Source organism: Paramormyrops kingsleyae, chromosome 24 (genome assembly GCF_048594095.1).
Source record: "Paramormyrops kingsleyae isolate MSU_618 chromosome 24, PKINGS_0.4, whole genome shotgun sequence".
In the NCBI taxonomy this organism is placed as follows: Eukaryota; Metazoa; Chordata; class Actinopteri; order Osteoglossiformes; family Mormyridae; genus Paramormyrops; species Paramormyrops kingsleyae.
Genome location: NC_132820.1, coordinates 1,220,973 through 1,239,443, shown reverse-complemented (window position 1 = coordinate 1,239,443; position 18,471 = coordinate 1,220,973). Strand labels below are relative to the sequence as shown.

Below are 18,471 nucleotides of genomic sequence, written 5' to 3'. Positions count from 1 at the left end.
AACCGTTTTGTCAATTGTGTGTTTTAGGTGTGATGGTGCGTTAAGAGTTTAGGAAACTTGTTTAATGTTTTGAAAAAACTGTCATAGCGATCGTAAAAAACTGTAAAGTCAGTCAGCTTTATTGTCAATTCTGCCACATGTACAGAACACACAGAGAATTGAAATTACATTTCTCACAAACCCTTGTTAAACAGAAAACATTAATACAAAAAAATACAAATTTAAAAATGCAAGAAAATATGAATAAATACAATATACAAGTAAGGGTACGTGGCAGAGAGTGCAAATCAGACATAAAGTGTAAATAGAGCTTGTAGGTATGATAAGTGATAAAGAGCAGCCTTGAACAGTCATTATGACGTAGACTATGAGTAGGATGAGGTAATTAGCAGATCAATGCTACACAAAGTGCCTGGTGCAGGTCAGTGAGTGTGTGTGTGTGTGGGTGTGAGAGTGTGTGTGTGTGCATGTGGGTGTGAGAGTGTGTGTGTGTGTGTGTGTGGGTGTTAGTGTATGTATAACAGATTCGGAAAGTTTCAGAAAGTCCGTGGGGCAGAAGGGGGGAGTGAGGGGAGTGGGGGCAGAGCCGGGAGAGAGTTGAGCTTCCTGACAGCCTGATGGATGAAGCTGTCCTTCAGTCTGCTGGTCCTGGCCTGGAGACACCGCAGTCTCCTCCCTGATGGCAGCAGGCTGAAGAAGCTTTGCATTGGGTGGGTGGGATCGGCTGCTATGCAGAGAGCTTTCTTGGTGAGACGGGTACTGTAGATGGTTTGGAGGGAGGGGAGAGGGACACCAATGATCCTCTCAGCTGCTCTCACTAAGCGTTGGAGGGTTTTATGGCAGGATGCCTTGCAGGCTCCAAACCACACAGTGATGCAGCTCGTCAGGATGCTCTCAATGGTGCCTCTGTAGAAGGTGCACATGATGGGGGCTGGTGCTCCTGCTTTTCTTAGTTTGTGAAGGAAGTAGAGACGCTGCTGTGATATCTTGGCCAGTGCAGCGGTGTTGTTTGTCCAGGAGAGATCCTCAGTGATGTGTACACCCAGGAACTTGGTACTGCGCACTCTCTCCACAGACGCACCATTGATGGTCAGAGGGGCGTGCTGAGTGTGTGCTCTCCTGAAGTCAACAACAATCTCCTTCGTCTTCTCCACATTCAGAGAGAGATTGTTGACTCCGCACCACGCGGCCAGGCGGCTCACCTCGCTTCTGTAATCGGTCTCATCCCTATTGCTGATGAGACCCACCACAGTGGTGTCGTCCGCAAACTTAATGAAGAGGTTGGAGCTGTGTGACGGTGTGCAGTCGTGGGTCAGCAATTAACATGTCCAGTGGATGCAAGAAATATGGCCGCAGCTTGATAGAGAGACATTATAACTGACTACAGTCACTGTATAGAATGTGAATCTGCAATAGATAATGGATCAAATGGCGGATTGCTTAATGGATGTCTGTGGATATTCTTACACGTCTGTTATTAATAATAATGCATGTAGGTAAATTTAGTGGCTTTTGCCGATCAGAGACAATGTATCAATTTCTCTGTGTCAGGCACGTGGGGGGGTACCTTTTACAGTGGGAGGGCTGGGCGTATTTATCTAATAAAAGACATTTTATTATTTAATCACATAAATTAATAATAATTTTGTTTACTTTAATCCACTGAACAAGAGCAGTAACAGGATATAATTATATGTTTCTGTTATGTCTCCAGTTAAATGATCATTATTTACACTGATTTACTCTCATTGTGTTAGTAGTAAAGTGAATTTATTTAATTTAATCCAGCAGACTGTGGTTTCATTATGTGACGCAGTTATGCTTTGGGTGACGCTGAAGCAGGACATTAATAGGACAGAACAGAAAGCCTTTATTGTCATTGTACAGGGAGGAAATACAGTAAACAGGCATAAATATATAAAATGTACATATACAGGGGAGGGGGAAAGCCCCCCCCCCCATTCATCAGGATTATATTTAGTTACATTTTAGTCAGAGAGAAAAACTTATTTTTGTCAAACATACATTTCAGAGTAAAAATGATTATAAAGGTTAAAAAGCAGAGATTTTACCTTTTTGCCAGGAGAACCAGCAACACGTCACAGTGACACTGAGGAGTTATAATTAACCCCAAACCCTGGATAGAGGAGCTCAGTGAATGAGGAGGTGAATCTGTACAGGGGGGTCAGTCCATCAGAGGAGACTCTGTAGAAGGACAGAGCACCAGCCCCCCAGTCCAGATACACTCCTACTCTGCGGGAGTCTGAGGGCTTTATGGGTATGACAGTCTGTTTATTATTGTGCCAGACTGAGTATCTGTCAGGATCACAGCTCAGACTCCATGACTTGTCATTGTCTCCAAGCAGACAGTCACTCCCTCGTTTCCTCCTGATCCCTTTATAAGTCACTCCTATCCGGGCTCCATATCCATCCCACTCAGCCTCCCAGTAACAGCGGCCAGTCAGACTCTCTCTGCACAGAACTTGGGTCCAGTCGTCAAATCTCTCTGGATGATCAGGATATGGCTGCTCTGCCCCCCATGTCACCTTCCTGTTCCCCCCTGACAGAGACAGATGTCTGTTTGCTGTGTTGGAGTCCAGCGTCAGCCGGCAGGAGTCTGTAGGCAGGAGGGAGAATTATTAATACCATCAGGCAGCCTGTACTTTATGTTTCTGTACAATATAAAAACAGCACAGCTTCCCCGAACGAAGCGGGAACTGAAGTTTATGAAATAGCTCAGGAAATGTCGGACGGCGCGCGACGCGGCGGGAAGAGCCGCCAAAATGCGGCGCGAGCTAAACTGACAGCTTAATTACGGGTAAATAAAATTACAAAGCAGCGACATTCATCAGACACATTCACCACAAGCATATTTACCACAAAACGGCACCAGATATTAATACTAAAAGTCAGTGTATTTACTTTAAAGACGAACGTCCTTCTACCCGCTAAAGCCGGGACACACCGGCCGCCTCGCTGCTCTCTGTATTTCTACCTGTATTTACCTTTGAAAATGACCGTCAATAACAGAATATATAAGTAATATTATTACATATTTAAAGTGATATTTAATAAAGGTTTGGACCTGGATTCTGATACAAACGCCTCCGAAGACGATTCCGGCGCCGGAGTTACGCTCCATGAGGATCCAGTATTTGCAGCGATTGTCTGACATGGTGTTTAGTCACAGCAAAGCCGCTCTGAATGCATTTCACATGCATCGGCTTATTTCCGTGAAGCGTGTCATACTGTATCTACTGATCCGGGAGAAACACTGCGGTGTCAAGCGGGGCGGAATAGGTGCCGCGCAAAGTCGGCAAACTAATGATAATACCGTCTACAAACCATCAATAAAACCGGATTAAAATGCACAGATCGTGCATCATGGAAAACAGAAAAATATTACTCAGAAAAACAGGATGGATATTTCATTAATTCGGAAAAAACAGAATTGATTGTTTTTCAGATGAATGCAATACGCTTCCGTAGAGAACCGCTTACCGCGCGCGTGACTCTAGATGCGATGCCGCTGCCGCGAGGCGTGAGCCCCGAAATTTCGCCCAGGCACGTAGCCGCTCTAATCTGTTAAATTATATTTTTCGCCGCATATCCAGTGTGTCCCGGGCGCAAATTTCTTTTAGCACCGTGGTTCGTGAAATCTTATTAAAATTCATAAGAAGCCTTACATGATTGGCTGGCTCATTAATATTTATGAGAGGAGCACTACCTGATTGGTCAATTAACATCGATATGTGTCGCCTGTTTTTTTCTGTCTAAGGCAGGGGTGCCCAAATCCAGTCCTGGGGGGCTGGAGCCCTGTGTAGCTTAGTTCTTTCCCTGTTCCACCATAAAGGATTCAGGTCAAGAGCTGTGTGGTAATTAGCACAAGGAGTGAATCAAGTGTGTTAAATGAGGGGAAACCCAAAAATGTGCAGGGCTCTGGCCCTCCAGGACTGGATTTGGGCACCGCTGGTCTAAGGAATTCCCTGGCCAATCAGGAATATTCTCTCATGAATATTAAGGAGTGTTCCAGAACCACCCTGTAAAAATGCAAATTAGCATCTCACACTGGAGGAGAGAGTCCGGTATCACTGCTTATGGGTGCCGTCTTAGGACAATACTAACGAATCTCACACAGGAAACACATACACTCACGGCATGTGCAAAAAGAACAAATGCAAAGGATTATTTTTTGTGAAAAAGAATATATTTTAACCATATTACGCTCCAACACAAACACAAAGATGATATGAGCAGTGATAAAGTATTTGTAAAAAATATATATTTTTATGTATAAATGAATGAATAGTGTTTTGGTGATGATTTTGATGTTTTGTTTTTCTCATTTGGATGTTGTCTAAAATGACAGACACAGAAACTCACCTAAACACAAACATGGAAATCCATCTACACACAGTGCAGAAAACACACTCATCACAACAACTGTGTGAATACAACCATAACATAGTATTAATGGTATTATTAATAAAAACCTGCAAACACACTTACATTTCTGTAAGCCTGGTCTGGTCCTGCACTCTCCACTGTGGTCCACACTATAGGAGAAGCAGAATGACATAGTACTGCTGTATCCATTTATTTATTGGTGCCTCTTCTTCACATACATGCATAAGTATCTGTAGCATGTCAGACACACACTCTGTACTCACTTCAGCTTCTCCAGTTTACAGCTGGGATCCTCCAGTACAGCAGAGAGCAGCTTCACTCCTGAGTCTCCTGGGTGATTGTAGCTCAGATCCAGCTCTCTCAGGTGTGAGGGGTTTGACCTCAGTGCTGAAGCCAGGGAAGAACAGCCTTCTTCTGTGACTCTACAGCCTGACAGCCTGCAGAGAGACAGAAAAAAACTCTCAGATAACTAAGATAATGTCATTATTACAAGTATGACTTTCAAGTAAATATGAGTACTTTCATACAATGTGAGTTCTTTCAATATTTACAGTTAAAAGTGTGGAATACCCAGTAACATTGACCTTAGGATCCCCAGTTTAGGGTGGAATACCCAGTAATACTGAGTTCAGTATCTCCAGTTTACAGTGTGGAATTCCCAGTAACTGACCTCAGTATCTCCAGTTTACAGTGGGAATCCCCCAGTCCAGCAGAGAGCAGCGTCACTCCTGAATCCTGCAGGTCATTGTCACTCAGGTCCAGCTCTGTCAGGTGTGAGGAGTTTGATCTGAGAGCTGAAGCCAGCACCTCACAGCATTTATCTGTGAGTTCACACCGGTCCACCCTTAGGAAAATGAAACACTTATAAAACCACCTTTCGCATTGGTGCTCTGTATGTGAGCCATCACTGGCATCACAGAAGAGATTTTGTAAAACAATGAATTTATTGTACAGTATATAAAAAGCATATTTAAGCTCTAAACTGCAATATAACTGTCACTTTCCTTTGTCTATTAGCTCTGCTGAACAACACAAACCATGTGCTAAGAACGACTGGCTTCCTGCTTTACTGCTTAATTATTTCTAACATGGTTTACAACTGATTAGTTTGTGGGATATAAGGAAGTTGGAGAAGAACAAATAAGCTGTTTGTGTTTGTTTATTATGTTGCTGCTTAAGTGCATTATGGGTCATCCTGCCAAACTTCTTTTTGGGAAACACATTTTCTGTAGCAGGGTAATTATTGTTAACAAGAATACAATTGAAAGAATTGAAACAGCAGTGATCGGCTCTCAGCCACAAAAGTATAGCATTAGATCAGTGGGTAACGCTTGAGGGAGGTTATGGGGAGTCCCTGAAATGTCAGCACTCCAATCCCACAAGCAATTGTGAAGCTAGAGTGACAGCACTGTCAATTCAGTTTATTCAAAGCCAATGGCACCGATCCCCACCCAGCTCTACAACGGATGTGCGGGTTTCAGGCTCACTTTCAATATTCAAGTCTAGACTAAAAACACACCTATTTAGTTTAGCTTATAGGGACACTAGTTCTAGCTCTAGCTAGCTTCTCACTCCCAGTTAAACCTATAGTGTGAGGTGTAGAGCTGGGTGGGGATCGGTGCCATTGGCTTTGGATAAACTGTATTGACAGTGCTGTCACTCTAGCTTCACAATTGCTTGTGGGATTGGAGTGCTGACATTTCAGGGACTCCCCATGCCTGCATTCCCACCTGCCTCTCCCTCCTACTTATGCTGCCATAGCCATATCTGCCAGAGCATTGCACTTCATATTGCACTCATCTAACTTTTAGCACTGCCTATAGTCTCCCTTACTTTGACTAATTGCATTTATTTCCACCACCTTCTCCTGGGTGGTGCTGCCTGGAGCCCTCAATCTATCAAGATGTCCAGCACACCCTGCAACATGTGACGTCGCCACTGCCAATGACGACCGTGCATCCAGCTCGCCGTTCTGCCCGTGTCATCTTCCTTGTATGACCCGCTCCCTGCCTTCTGGCTGCCTGGTGATTGGAGGGAGTGGTGGCACCGGCTTGTCATCTCCCTCCTGCTCCCCGTTTGTGTTTCAGATTTAACTGTATTTGACTCTCCCTGCCGGCCCCTGGAGGATGGGCTCCCCCTTTGAGTCTGGTCCCTCCCAAGGTTTCTTCCTTCTAGGGAGTTTTTCCTTGCCACTGTCGCCTATGGCTTACTCACTGGGGGCTTTGGGTGGGGATGCTGTAAAGCGCTTTGGGACAATGTAATGTTGTGATAATGCGCTATACAAAAATAAATTTGTTGTTGTTGTTATCCATGACAGTATGGTGTTAGATCAGTGGGTAACGCTTGAGGGAGGTTATCCATGACAGTATGGTGTTAGATCAGTGGGTAATGTTTGAGGGAGGTTATCCATGACAGTATGGTATTAGATCAGTGGGTAACGGTTGAGGGAGGTTATCCATGACAGTATGGTGTTAGATCAGTGGGTAATGCTTGAGGGAGGTTATCCATGACAGTATGGTGTTAGATCAGTGGGTAACGCTTGAGGGAGGTTATCCATGACAGTATGGTGTTAGATCAGTGGGTAATGTTTGAGGGAGGTTATCCATGACAGTATGGTATTAGATCAGTGGGTAACGGTTGAGAGAGGTTATCCACGACAGTATGGTGTTAGATCAGTGAGTAATGCTTGAGGGAGCTTATCCACGACAGTATGGTGTTAGATCAGTGGGTAACGCTTGAGGGAGGTTATCCATGACAGTATGGTGTTAGATCAGTGGGTAACACATGAGGGAGGTTATCCATGACAGTATGGTATTAGATCAGTGGGTAACGCTTGAGGGAGGTTATCCACGGCAGTATGGTGTTAGATCAGTGGGTTCTTCTTGGAGACCTTGGATGGGTAACTGGAAGGCGCCCCCCTCCCCCCCCCCCACCCGGGGACTTCATTGTTCTGCTTCGGGACTTTAATGCTCACATGGGTAGCGACAGTAAAACCTGGAGGGCTGTGACTGGGAGGAACAGCCTGGCCGATCTGAACCCGAGTGCTGCTCTGTTATTGGACTCCTGTGTGAACCACAGTCTGTCCATAGAGAACACCGTGTTCAGCATAAGGGTGTTTATAAGGCACCAGGCACCAGAGCACCCAGGCTGCAGCTCCATGGTCGACTGTGATCATATCTTATGGCTGTGGCACTTTGTCACTTATAATATCCATTCTTAAATGTTTCATGTTCTTTTAATTATGTTTATTTTCATATTTTTCTTACACTTTTACTTTGTCTATTTTTACTTTATACACTTTATTTCTTATATTTTCCGGAAAGCACTTTGAATGACCTTGGTGTATGAACATGTGCTAGACAAAGAAACTTGACTTGAACTGACATTAAATGTTCACTCTCTACTCACTTCAGCTTCTCCAGTTTACAGCTGGGATCCTCCAGTACAGCAGAGAGCAGCTTCACTCCTGAGTCTCCTGGGTGATTGTAGCTCAGGTTCAGCTCTCTCAGGTGTGAGGGGTTTGACCTCAGAGCTGAAGCCAGGGAAGAGCAGCCTTCTTCTGTGACTCTACAGCCTGACAGCCTACAGAGATGGACAAAAAACTCAGATAAATAAGATCACCTCACCAATACAAGTGTTACTTTTAAGTAAATGTGACTACTTTCATACAAAGCGACTCCTTTCAATAATTAGTTAAAAGTGTGGATTACCCAGTATTACTGACCTCAGTATCTCCAGTTTACAGTGTGAATCCCCCAGTCCAGCAGAGAGCAGCGTCACTCCTGAATCCTGCAGGTAATTGTCACTCAGGTCCAGCTCTCTCAGGGGTGAGGAGTTTGATCTGAGAGCTGAAGCCAGCGCCTCACAGCATTTCTCTGTGAGATTACAGCTGTCCAACCTGGAAAATAAAACATTTTAAGACACAACTTACACACAGTTAATGGTACTCTGTATTATTAACGATGCGTGTGAAAATTATATATGAATCTTCCCGTAATATATTCAGACCAATGAAACAGCTTCCACTGCAGTCGTCAGCCATCGTTCTGCCAGGTTTCCCCAAAGTAGGGCTGGATATTGAACTTCGGTACTTTTGTGGTACCGACCAAAATGCTCTGATCCTATCGAGGTTCGAAAATGTATTCTCTTTCGGTACTAAATTCCGATACCGAAACGCTATCTCAGCACCTGTGAGCTAATAAGCATGCAGCATACTCGTGTAAAGATGTAAAGTCGCTGCTGATTGGCTGTCTAATGTAACGTCACACCAACACGTTATAGAGGAGAAAAGTGCATCCAGAGACAAACCTGGGAACCGGTTCGCATGTGTGTTGTTGTTTTTGTTTTTCACATAATGTGAATAATGCCGAAGAATCAAAAGTGTGGCTTCACATGTTTCTAGACTGCGAGCATTTAGCTGCATTTTGTGACCATTATTGGAGACAGTGCGACTACATTTTATGGGCAGCGTGTGGCTCAGTGGGCTAAGCTGTGTGCCTGTAATCACAAGGTCGCCAGTTCCAGCCCAGCTTCAGCACGTCTGAGGGTCCTTGAGCAAGACCCTCAACCCCCAGCTCCCTGGGCGCCGCTACGGGTGGCTGCCCTTCACGGACAACTTGCTCTACAAAGAGCAAGTTGAGGGAGGCGTAAAAACAATTTCCCCACGGGGATTAATAAAGTGTAAATTATTATTATTATGACTATAGGCGCCCCTGTACCTGTGCCCTCATTTATGCCTGAATATGCCACCATATAGTTTCATTGTAAATTTAAAATAATGTTAATCTATTACTGCCTGATTAGCTGGGTCGTCACATCCTCAGCCAGGAGCAGCTGAGGCCAGCAGAGGGCGCCAATGAGCAGTCAGAGACCGCAGTCTTCTGGAAGCTCCCAGCTCTGGGCTCCATTACATGGACACACCTGCTGACAGTAACACTCACATATCATGTCTGTGGGGCTGGTGTGTGGCTCAGCAGGCTAAGCCTCTGTGTCTGTGGTTGGAGGATCGCTGGTTAGACACTCAGCAGAACAGTCACATGTCTGTGGGCCCTTGATCGAGGCCCTTAACCCCCAGCTGGATGTCAGCTGACCCTGTGCTGTGACCCTAAGCTTGGTGGCACCTGTAAATGTGTCCGTGTCTCTCATGGAGAGTGAGAAGAGAAGCACTCCAATGTACCTGTACTTCCAAATAAAGGATAATTTCACTCATAAACCCTCCAGATAAAGACCCCCTTTGTTTCTATAGCAGGTCAGGATGCACACTGGGTGGTCATGGAAATGTCAGTTTGTTACTACATCACTACCCTCAGTCATTATAAAATCTGGGTCCCAGATTATCAAAAAACAAAAACAAATCCAGCCCAGGTATTAATGCACAAGGAGAAATAAATTGTATATTTTACATATTTTAAACAATGTTAATGTTACTGTCAGACAAGATACGTTTCCACATCCTCACTTACAGAGCTGTCCTAGATGTCTTGACCACAGGCAGCAGCCTCCAATGCTGTTTATCTGATCTGATGAATTTCTTCAGATCAAACACATCCAGCTCCTCCTCTGACATCAGTAACACAAAGGCCAGAGCTGAATACTGTGCAGGTGAGAGGTCTTCTGCTGAAAGATGTCCTGAATTCAGGTATCCTTGTACTTCCTCTACTAGAGAATTGTCACCCAGCTCATTCAGACAGTGGAACAGGTTGATGGTCCTTTCTGGAGATAAATTCTCCTTTATTTTCCCCTTGATGTATTTGGTTACTTTCTTAATGTTAAGTGAGCTGGTTCTTGTCTGTCCCAGTAGCCTTTGTAACAGAGTCTTACTGGAGTCTGTTGAGAGGCCCAGGAGGAAGCGGAGGTAGAGGTCCAAGTGTCCATTCTTGCTCTTTAATGCCTGATCCACTGAGGTCTTCAGCAGGTCAGCTGATGAGTTTGACAGAAACTTGCATAAAGCAGCGAGATACTCCTGGATGCTCAGATGCACAAAGCAGTACACCTTCTCCTGATACAGCCCATACTCCTCCTTAAAGACTTCTGTACACACTCCAGAGTGAACTGAAGCTTCAGTGACATCAATGTCATTCTCTGTCAGATCTTGCTCATAAAATATGAGATTGCCTTTCTCAAGGTTGTCAAAAGCCAGTTTCCCCAGTTTTAAAAGGAATTTCTTGCTGTATTTCTTAAGCTTGGTTTCATAGTTTTTCATATACTTGTCATTTTTTAAACTTGTCTGAAAGATCAGGAAGTGTGTGTACATTTCAGTCAGAGTCCTTGGAATTTCTCCCCTGTCAATTTCACTAAAAAGCTGCTCAAGAACAGTGGCTGAAATCCAGCAGAACACAGGTATGTGGCACATGATGAAGAGGCTCTTTGATGATTTCACATGTGTGATAATCCTGCTGGCCAGGCTCTGATCACTGAATCTCCTCCTGAAATACTCCTCCTTCTGGGCATCACCAAATCCTCGTATCTCTGTTACCCGGTGGACACACTCAGGAGGTATCTGATTGGCTGCTGCTGGCCGGGAGGTTATCCAGAGGAGAGCGGATGGGAGCAGATTCCCCTTAATGAGGTTAGTCAACAGCACATCCAGTGACGTTTTCTTTGTTACATCAAACCAGCTGTCATTGTTCTGAAAATCTAGAGGAAGGCGACACTCATCCAGACCATCAAAGATGAACAAGACTTTGTATCTAAACAGCTCAGTGGATTCAACTGATTTAAGATCAGGGACAAAGTGGTGAAGCAGTTCAATCAGACTGTATTCATCCTTAATCAAATTCAGGTCCCGGAAAGGAAGAGCAAATATGAAGTGAACATCCTGGTTTGCTTTTCCTTCTGCCCAGTCGAGAATAAATTTCTGCACAGAGACTGTTTTCCCGATACCTGCCACCCCTTTACTGAGTACAGTTCTGATAGGTGTCTCACGCTCACATAAGGGTTTAAATATATCATTGCACTTGACTGTAGTATCTTCTGTTAGCATTTTCTTGGATGCTGTTTCAATCTGTCTCACTTCATGTTCATCATTGACTGCTCCAGTCCCACCTTCAGTTATGTAGAGTTCTGTGTAAATCTCACTGAGAAGTGTTGGCTGTCCTTCCTTAGCTTTCCCTTCAAATACACACTCAAATTTCTTCTTCAGGTTACATTTGATTCTGCGCTGACATTGTAACAGAAGATGCCCTGAAATGAAATGAGGTAAATGCACAGACTTTTCTAAAAACATTTTTTACTCATATAAGCAAAACTAAATCAAATTAAATTAAATGAAAAACTGAAATGTAATACATGTTTTTTTCCATATACTATTTTTCTGAGGCCAAACAAACACACAGAGAATGAGATTCAGCTCTTACTCTTCTCCAGTAGGTCAGCGAGATCATTTCGCTCCATGGTCCTCAGGATGTACAGTGTGATCTTCAGAGCTCCTTCTCTACCACAGGTCTTCTGCATCTGACCGTCACTGTCCTGGTCATTGTCCTCCTCCAGCTGAGACTCAGAGCATTCTGGGTAATTCTGGTCTAGGTACCTCGTGATCTTCTCGAGCTCGTCCTTCAGGAACCTCACAGCATTTTCCTCTAGTGACTAAAATACACCATCACAGTTAATTGTTGCCATTTGAACCAAACCATTTCATAGTTTCATTTGTACTTGCAGGTTTGAATATCTTTCCTTTCACATGATTAGTTTCTTACTGTACAGCTGTATAAATTTTAAGCCATTTCACACAACACTTCAGAAAATATATATCAGCAATGAATACAAACCTTCAATATGGAAGATAAACCCGGTTTCTCCTGTAAATCTGAACTGCAATCTTCCATTTGGTCTCTGTGAATAAGGCAGAAATATAAAGACCTCAAATCATCTACACAAGTGTAACAGAAAGTCTGTAAAGGTCCCCATTAAAATTGTTCTTGCTGCTGACACAGAATAACCTAGTGGTGTATTTTAATGTGTAAAGATGTAAGATGTGGCTCAGTGGGCTAAGCCTGTGTGCCTGTAATCACAAGGTCACTGGTTCAAACCCAGCTTCAGCATGTCTGTGGGTCCTTAAGCAAGGCCTTTAACCCCCAACTCCCTGGGTGCCCCAACAAGTGGCTGCTTTTCATTGACAGCTGGCTCTACAAAGAGCAAGTTGTGGGATGTGTAAAAAAGAATTTCCCCACGGGGACAATAAAGGATCTATTAATCTATTATAAGATTTATTCATTAGGGCGGCTTCATAACAGCAGAAGAGAACCAGTGACATCCTGCTCCACCACACAGAGACACAGCAGGCAGGACAGACAGTTTGATATGTGGCCCTTTGTATTCAATGGCTTTTAGAGAGTTTAACTTGATTTCAAACAGATTTCAGCTTAATTAGCAGAGCTAACTAACAACATTTCATTCACCTTCCTCAGGCAGCAAACTGAGTAAATAGCCTGAGAATTTATGATGGTCTCTGACAGGAAGCTCAATATCAGCATTTTTACAAACATTTTGAAAGTGGAGTATAAGAGCAGTGATAATAGACCTTAAAAAATACAAAATAGTGTTTTTCTGTCCATGCTTAAATTGTTTATGCACTGTAAAAATATTTCCTCCATTCATTTAAAAACCGTCTAAATAAGAAAGAAATGCTGTATGTCTGGATCGACAAATAAAGTCAAATTGGCACAACTAATATCAACTAATGCAGCCAACAACGGTATGGCTGCTAAATTAACTACACAGTTACAGATGCTAAATTCACTACACAGTTATGGCAACACCATGTGTAATTGTCATACATAAACAACTATATATACTGGACAGACAACTAAATTGAGCAAATGATAAACTCAGTTTATCGGTTTATCATCAGATGGACGGACGGACAGCACGGTATTATTTTATTATATAAATACACCAGTATTTCTTACATCAAAAATTAAGTTCAGACAGGCAGACAGACCTTTATTGTCACTATTACAGAAACAGTGAAATAATAGTTCAGCAGCTCTCTGTTTAGCAGTTTAAGTTAAAGTAATAAATAAGAAATAAGAACAACACACAAAAAGAAACAGCCGTCCTCTTACAGTGTGAGTGTCTGAGTACAATGTGTTTGAAATGTACAGGGATGCTGTGAAAATCCTCCAGAGCTTTTCAGCCACCCCTGTAACATAAGGGATGATAACACTCTTAAGTTTGTTCTCTTCCCTGTCAGTTGTAGCCGTGCTACACATTTCACACCAGGCAACAGACTGAGACAGAAACTGGTCCACCCCAAAGACAAAACACCCAGACACAAACAGAGCAGCGTAGTATATGCAGTTCAGTGCAGTGAGGAACGTACAGATCTGTACACAGGAGAAACCAAACAGCAACTCCATAAACGCATGGCACGGCACAGAAGAGCCAGCCAATCAGGACAAGACTCAGCAGTTCACCTACATCTGAAAGACAAGGGCCACTCCTTTGAAGACCAGGACGTTAAGATTCTAAACCGGGAGGCTGACTGGTTCAAATGAGGTGTGAGAGAAGCAGTTTACTGCAAGAAAACGACCCTCGTTAAACAGAGGAGGCGGCCTTAGGCATAATTTATCACCCACTTACAATGCTGTTCTTTCAACTCCACCCAGACGGTTTCACAGTCATTCACACCCTGGCCCAGGTGGTCACAGTGACATACATGAAAGCCAGGGGACACAACAACCCACAGGTGACCATTGAGTATTAACGACTTGAGGGCTCCGCAGGATTTATAAACCTGCTACTCTAACCAGTCAGTCAGAATGCAGAAAGCCCTCTGGATTGAAGGGCGGAACTAAACAAGTCCAGCTGCCCTGAATAACCTTTCTTGGGATGAGGGGGGAGAAAAGGTAGCGTCCAGGGTGTGAGGAGCCTGTGATGATGTTACTGGCTCTGTTACTGGTGCAGTCTGCCAGTGTAAATATCCTTAAGGGGGGGTAGTGCCGTTTACATGCACTTTAAAAGTCTTGGTTTAGTCAGACTAACACAATAATTAGTTTTTCTTGGTTTGCATGTAAACATACTGACAGAGATGATTCCTGTGTGACGTTTTGTTGATCTTCATCACACCTCAAATCATCACTTCATCGACCAGCCCTACAATATACTACAGCCATTTTTCGGAATCAGTACAAAATACCCCGTCTCGCATTGCGATGTCATAAGCCAGTGAAAAACCAACAGCTTGCAGTACCGCACTCTTGGTACTTTCTTGCAGTAAAATCACCCCCCAAAACACTAAGAAATACATAGTTTCAGATGTTGAATTTATTGCCTTCCCTCCCTGCAATATATGCAATTGTTGAATCACAACTGAAACAGAAGAAAAACAAACATTTAACAAAGTATCCATTTATGGAGTCCTGGTAATATTTGTGTTGCTCCAACCTTCTTGTAGACAACCTTGGAATAATGTCGATAACCCTAGAGTGGGTAATTTAATGTAAGGCTGGGAGATAAAATGATAACGATAATTAACTCAGTGGGGGAGCAGGTAAGTCAAAAGCAACCAGCCCAATAAGGGCAGTGCAGCGAAATCCAAAATGAAAGTGCACAATAAAATTCAATCCATAAATCCACAGAGTAATAATCCACAGAGAATTCAGACACTCTAGGAATGATCATGGTGGCGTTTTGTCAGCCCTGACTAATATAACCAGGCCTGCAGCCAATCACAGTGTTTGGAGGATGAACAACCTGTGCACAGCAAACGCACAGTGAGGTTTACTGGGTTAGCAGGGCCCACATGCTACTGTTCTGGTAAAACAGGCGAGTCACGGGAGAGAAAAGCGCTGATTCAGAGGAAACTGTGGCATCTGTATCAGCGGCCACGTGTTTTTAAAAAGGAGATATTGTGGATAAACCAGGTAAAAAGACATCAGTGGTGCTGTGATACTTTGGCAGTTTAAAGAAGCTTAAGACACAACAGACTGGTGCTGTGTTTGTAACTGTAAAACATGTGCCGACTAAAACTGGAAATACTACATACTTATTTCACGCCTTGAAGCATCGTGATCCAGTGGGACATACAGAATGCAGGCGCTTACAGTCACAGACACCAGCAAGCAGTGCTGCAACTTTCAGTCGCGTCTCATGTTGGTTCAAAACAGGATACAAAGTTTTATTTATCAATATGAAGCAGGTGGCAACCAAACCCACCCTCTATGACAAGCAGCGAGGCCATCAGGTAAAAATCCCCAGCAATACCGTACTGTCGGCATATCACTAGTGTTACACTATCAGCAATGTCAAACACACCCCATCTAAACTTCATGTGTAATAAACATGTTTTAAATGCTTTTTTTTTTTGATATTGTTATTTTCAATCCATATAAATGCAAATTTGATTAAAGAAGAATAGCAACAGGCTAAAATTAAATTTTAGACGCTGCTCACTGGTGAAAGAAAGTAATTGTTTGATTTTTTTCTGATGACATAAGACAGCTGAGCTGGCTATTAACAGACACCTTTCTGTTAAACGTTCAAACTGAAGCCTTATTCTGAGAATGATGTAATGAATCCATGAGGATTCTTTAATCTCTTATTGAAACAGAAACATCCATCCTAGAAGAAGACAATTTATTGTTCAGTCATTTTAATGGATATCAGCAGTGTACAGCAGAGCATGTGAGCGGAGTGGAGCGGTGAGAATTTCCGCTCCTCGCTCACGAGGCTGTTGGCTCCTCCCGCTCCTCCGCTCTAATTCACACTAAGCCGCACTAAGCCGCTCCGCTCAACACCGCTCCTCGCTCCACTAAAATGTCCTCCCGCTCCAGTCAAATCGCTCCACGCTCGCTCCAGTTTAAAATAGGGACAAATAATCTGCATGCCTAACAAATGTCACCATAAACCGAAGCTTTATATCATAAAGAAATATGAGCAACGGCAACACTCAACACTCACTCAGAACAGAAAATATTTATTTTTAAACAACATATAGGCAACATCGGACAGGTTTGTCAATGGCATTCCACACAAAAATAGGCTTAAAAATAAAGGAATCCGTGGGCTTAATAGCTTAAAGAATATACAGTATAAGCATCCACGTTTTATATTCCTCAATTTTTTTTCTGTTGATGCTTCTGCTGTTGCTCTTTCTATAAAATAAAATTTTAAAAATCCTATTAGACCTACTTTGAATGACAAACTAATTTATTTGAATATTTACTTAAATAATAAATATTTACTTTATAGACTTGATATGCTAAAACCATATAAAACTTGCTCACGTTTACTCTGGCCTCCACGTGATCGCGTAACATACTCTCGTTTCCGAGAAAGGTCTTTTTAGATTCCAAAGTGAATCTTTACTCCCTGAAACAGTTTCACCACATTGTTCATGTTGTTCTTGCTCTACATTATTGTCATCTATTTGTTTGATAAGAATAGTACAGTTGTATGACCTATCAGTTTCCTTTGTGAAATACTTTGCGAATTTCATCTCGGCCAATTTTTGTAACAGTCTTGATAATCATACAGATGAATTCTGGGTAGATTTGGACACGCCTCAGAGTCCACTCCGCTCACATGCTCTGGTGTACAGGTCAGCCTGCTGTTTTCCATCTGTCTACCGAGAATATAAATTTTAAATGTATCTTTCAATTAGCTAACTTCCAATTCCAGATCACAGGAAGTCAGTCTTTACATTAATCCTCATCCTTTTACCTCAGATGAAGTTTATATTGAACACCGGCAAAACTTCTGTTTAAATTTTCAAAGACAATAGGATTTGTGAAAGTTAAAAAAAGATGCATTCTTTGAGAAGCTTTTATCCTTATAGCTTTACTGAGAGTCTGATTGATTTAAACAGTGTTTGTTTAAATGCACATTTACATTGACAGAATTTGTGAAAGTTAAAAAATATTAATTCTTTAAAAAGCTATTTTCTTCAAAGCCTGTGTGCCTGTATACCTTTTGACTGACTGTGATTTTTTTACACATTTACCTCTGATCTGTAGGAAAAGGTCCCTCTCTGAAGTAGATTGGGGGCCCCATTGACCTGTCACTCTTCATGGAAACACAGCTGGGTGCAGGTGAGCGTGCTCTCTCCATCAGGACACTGTGGGCAGCGAGAGGAAACAAATCCTATAAATATAATTCATACAATGTGAGCAGCATCATATTAAGCAGAAGACTGATCAACTGAAGGTTTAACCTGCCGTGAAGCTCTTCATGCAAACAGACTTTTAGCTTTAATGTGAAATAAACTGTCTCATATAAAGTTAATATTCCTGTATGAAAGGTTTAGTTATCACTGTTACAACCTCTGTCACTAGACTTGGCTGCTGTTCCTCTTTCCCAGTTTGTTTGTATATTTATTTGTTCTCTACAGAGTTACAGTATGTGGTCATTTAGGGTAGGAGGGATGATGTGATGGTTGCCTCTAAAATAGATGAACTGGCTGATTTTGGAGGACAGAGGAAAGGAAATGCTGATGTATTTTATTATTAAACTACAAATATTAATGTGCCCCCCAGCCTTAGCTAGGAACCCTGTTTACTTTTACCTTATGGCCTAACTATAGACCCACAGAGACATGCATGCTAGTGGACTGTAACACTGTTACCTCTCAGACCCCTTTGTCTTACACCACACAGGGGGGGTCATTGCAGACGCAGCTCCTCTCTCCTTATATCCCAGAGGGGGGGTCATTTCAGAAGCAGGTTCCTCCATTTGGGTGCTGATCCACAGCAGATGATTCCTACTGGGGTCTCTGTGAACATGAAGGGTAAACAGACACATACAAATACAATATCTAACAATCAACACTTTTACGTTGAACTGGACGTTACTGGAATAACAATGTCACGCTAACAGTTATCGCCAGTTTTTTTCTTAAGAAAACGCCACACAACCGCAGAACTTTATCTACTTTATTCCCGTAGTGTCACACGCTCCATGTTCGGCAGCGCTGCATTTCAGGTGAAATCAAGTCATTAAAACATTCTATATAAACGTGTTACTTTGTCGAATGTTAAGCGCATTATTCCATAATGTTTACTCCAGGCGATTATTTATAGTGTATCGAATTACATTAAACGTCTAATTATAATGAGAAGTATTAAATCC

General features: G+C 42.7%; 3 protein-coding genes across 3 annotated transcripts in view; all 3 read right to left on the bottom strand.

The window, feature by feature from the left end:
- Positions 1–18,471, bottom strand: part of LOC111840966 (NACHT, LRR and PYD domains-containing protein 6-like) — a 136,975-nt gene that overhangs the window by 81,773 nt on the left and 36,731 nt on the right. The window contains exons 4-8 of the mRNA XM_072706480.1: positions 11,763–11,935; positions 9,870–11,589; positions 8,132–8,305; positions 7,816–7,989; positions 5,078–5,251 (exon numbers count right to left, since the gene is read on the bottom strand). Of these exons, the coding sequence (XP_072562581.1) occupies positions 5,078–5,251; positions 7,816–7,989; positions 8,132–8,305; positions 9,870–11,589; positions 11,763–11,935 (2,415 nt within the window). The remainder of the gene's footprint in view (positions 1–5,077; positions 5,252–7,815; positions 7,990–8,131; positions 8,306–9,869; positions 11,590–11,762; positions 11,936–18,471) is intronic.
- Positions 1–18,471, bottom strand: part of LOC140582250 (protein NLRC3-like) — a 113,105-nt gene that overhangs the window by 94,246 nt on the left and 388 nt on the right. The window lies entirely within an intron of this gene.
- LOC111843427 (stonustoxin subunit beta-like) lies at positions 1,847–3,175 on the bottom strand. The gene is made up of 2 exons (XM_072706861.1): positions 3,100–3,175; positions 1,847–2,617 (listed from the first exon to the last, which is right to left on the bottom strand). Exons 1-2 carry the CDS (start codon positions 3,173–3,175, stop codon positions 2,100–2,102), a joined length of 594 nt encoding a protein of 197 aa, XP_072562962.1. The 3' UTR covers positions 1,847–2,099.

Coding starts and splice junctions, on each gene's coding strand:
- LOC111843427 (XM_072706861.1), bottom strand. CDS start 3,175: ATGTCAGACAATCGCTGCAAATACTGGATCCTCATGGAGCGTAACTCC. Junction 2,618..3,099: donor AATCGTCTTCGGAGGCGTTT/GTATCAGAATCC, acceptor TCCTGCCTACAG/ACTCCTGCCGGCTGACGCTG.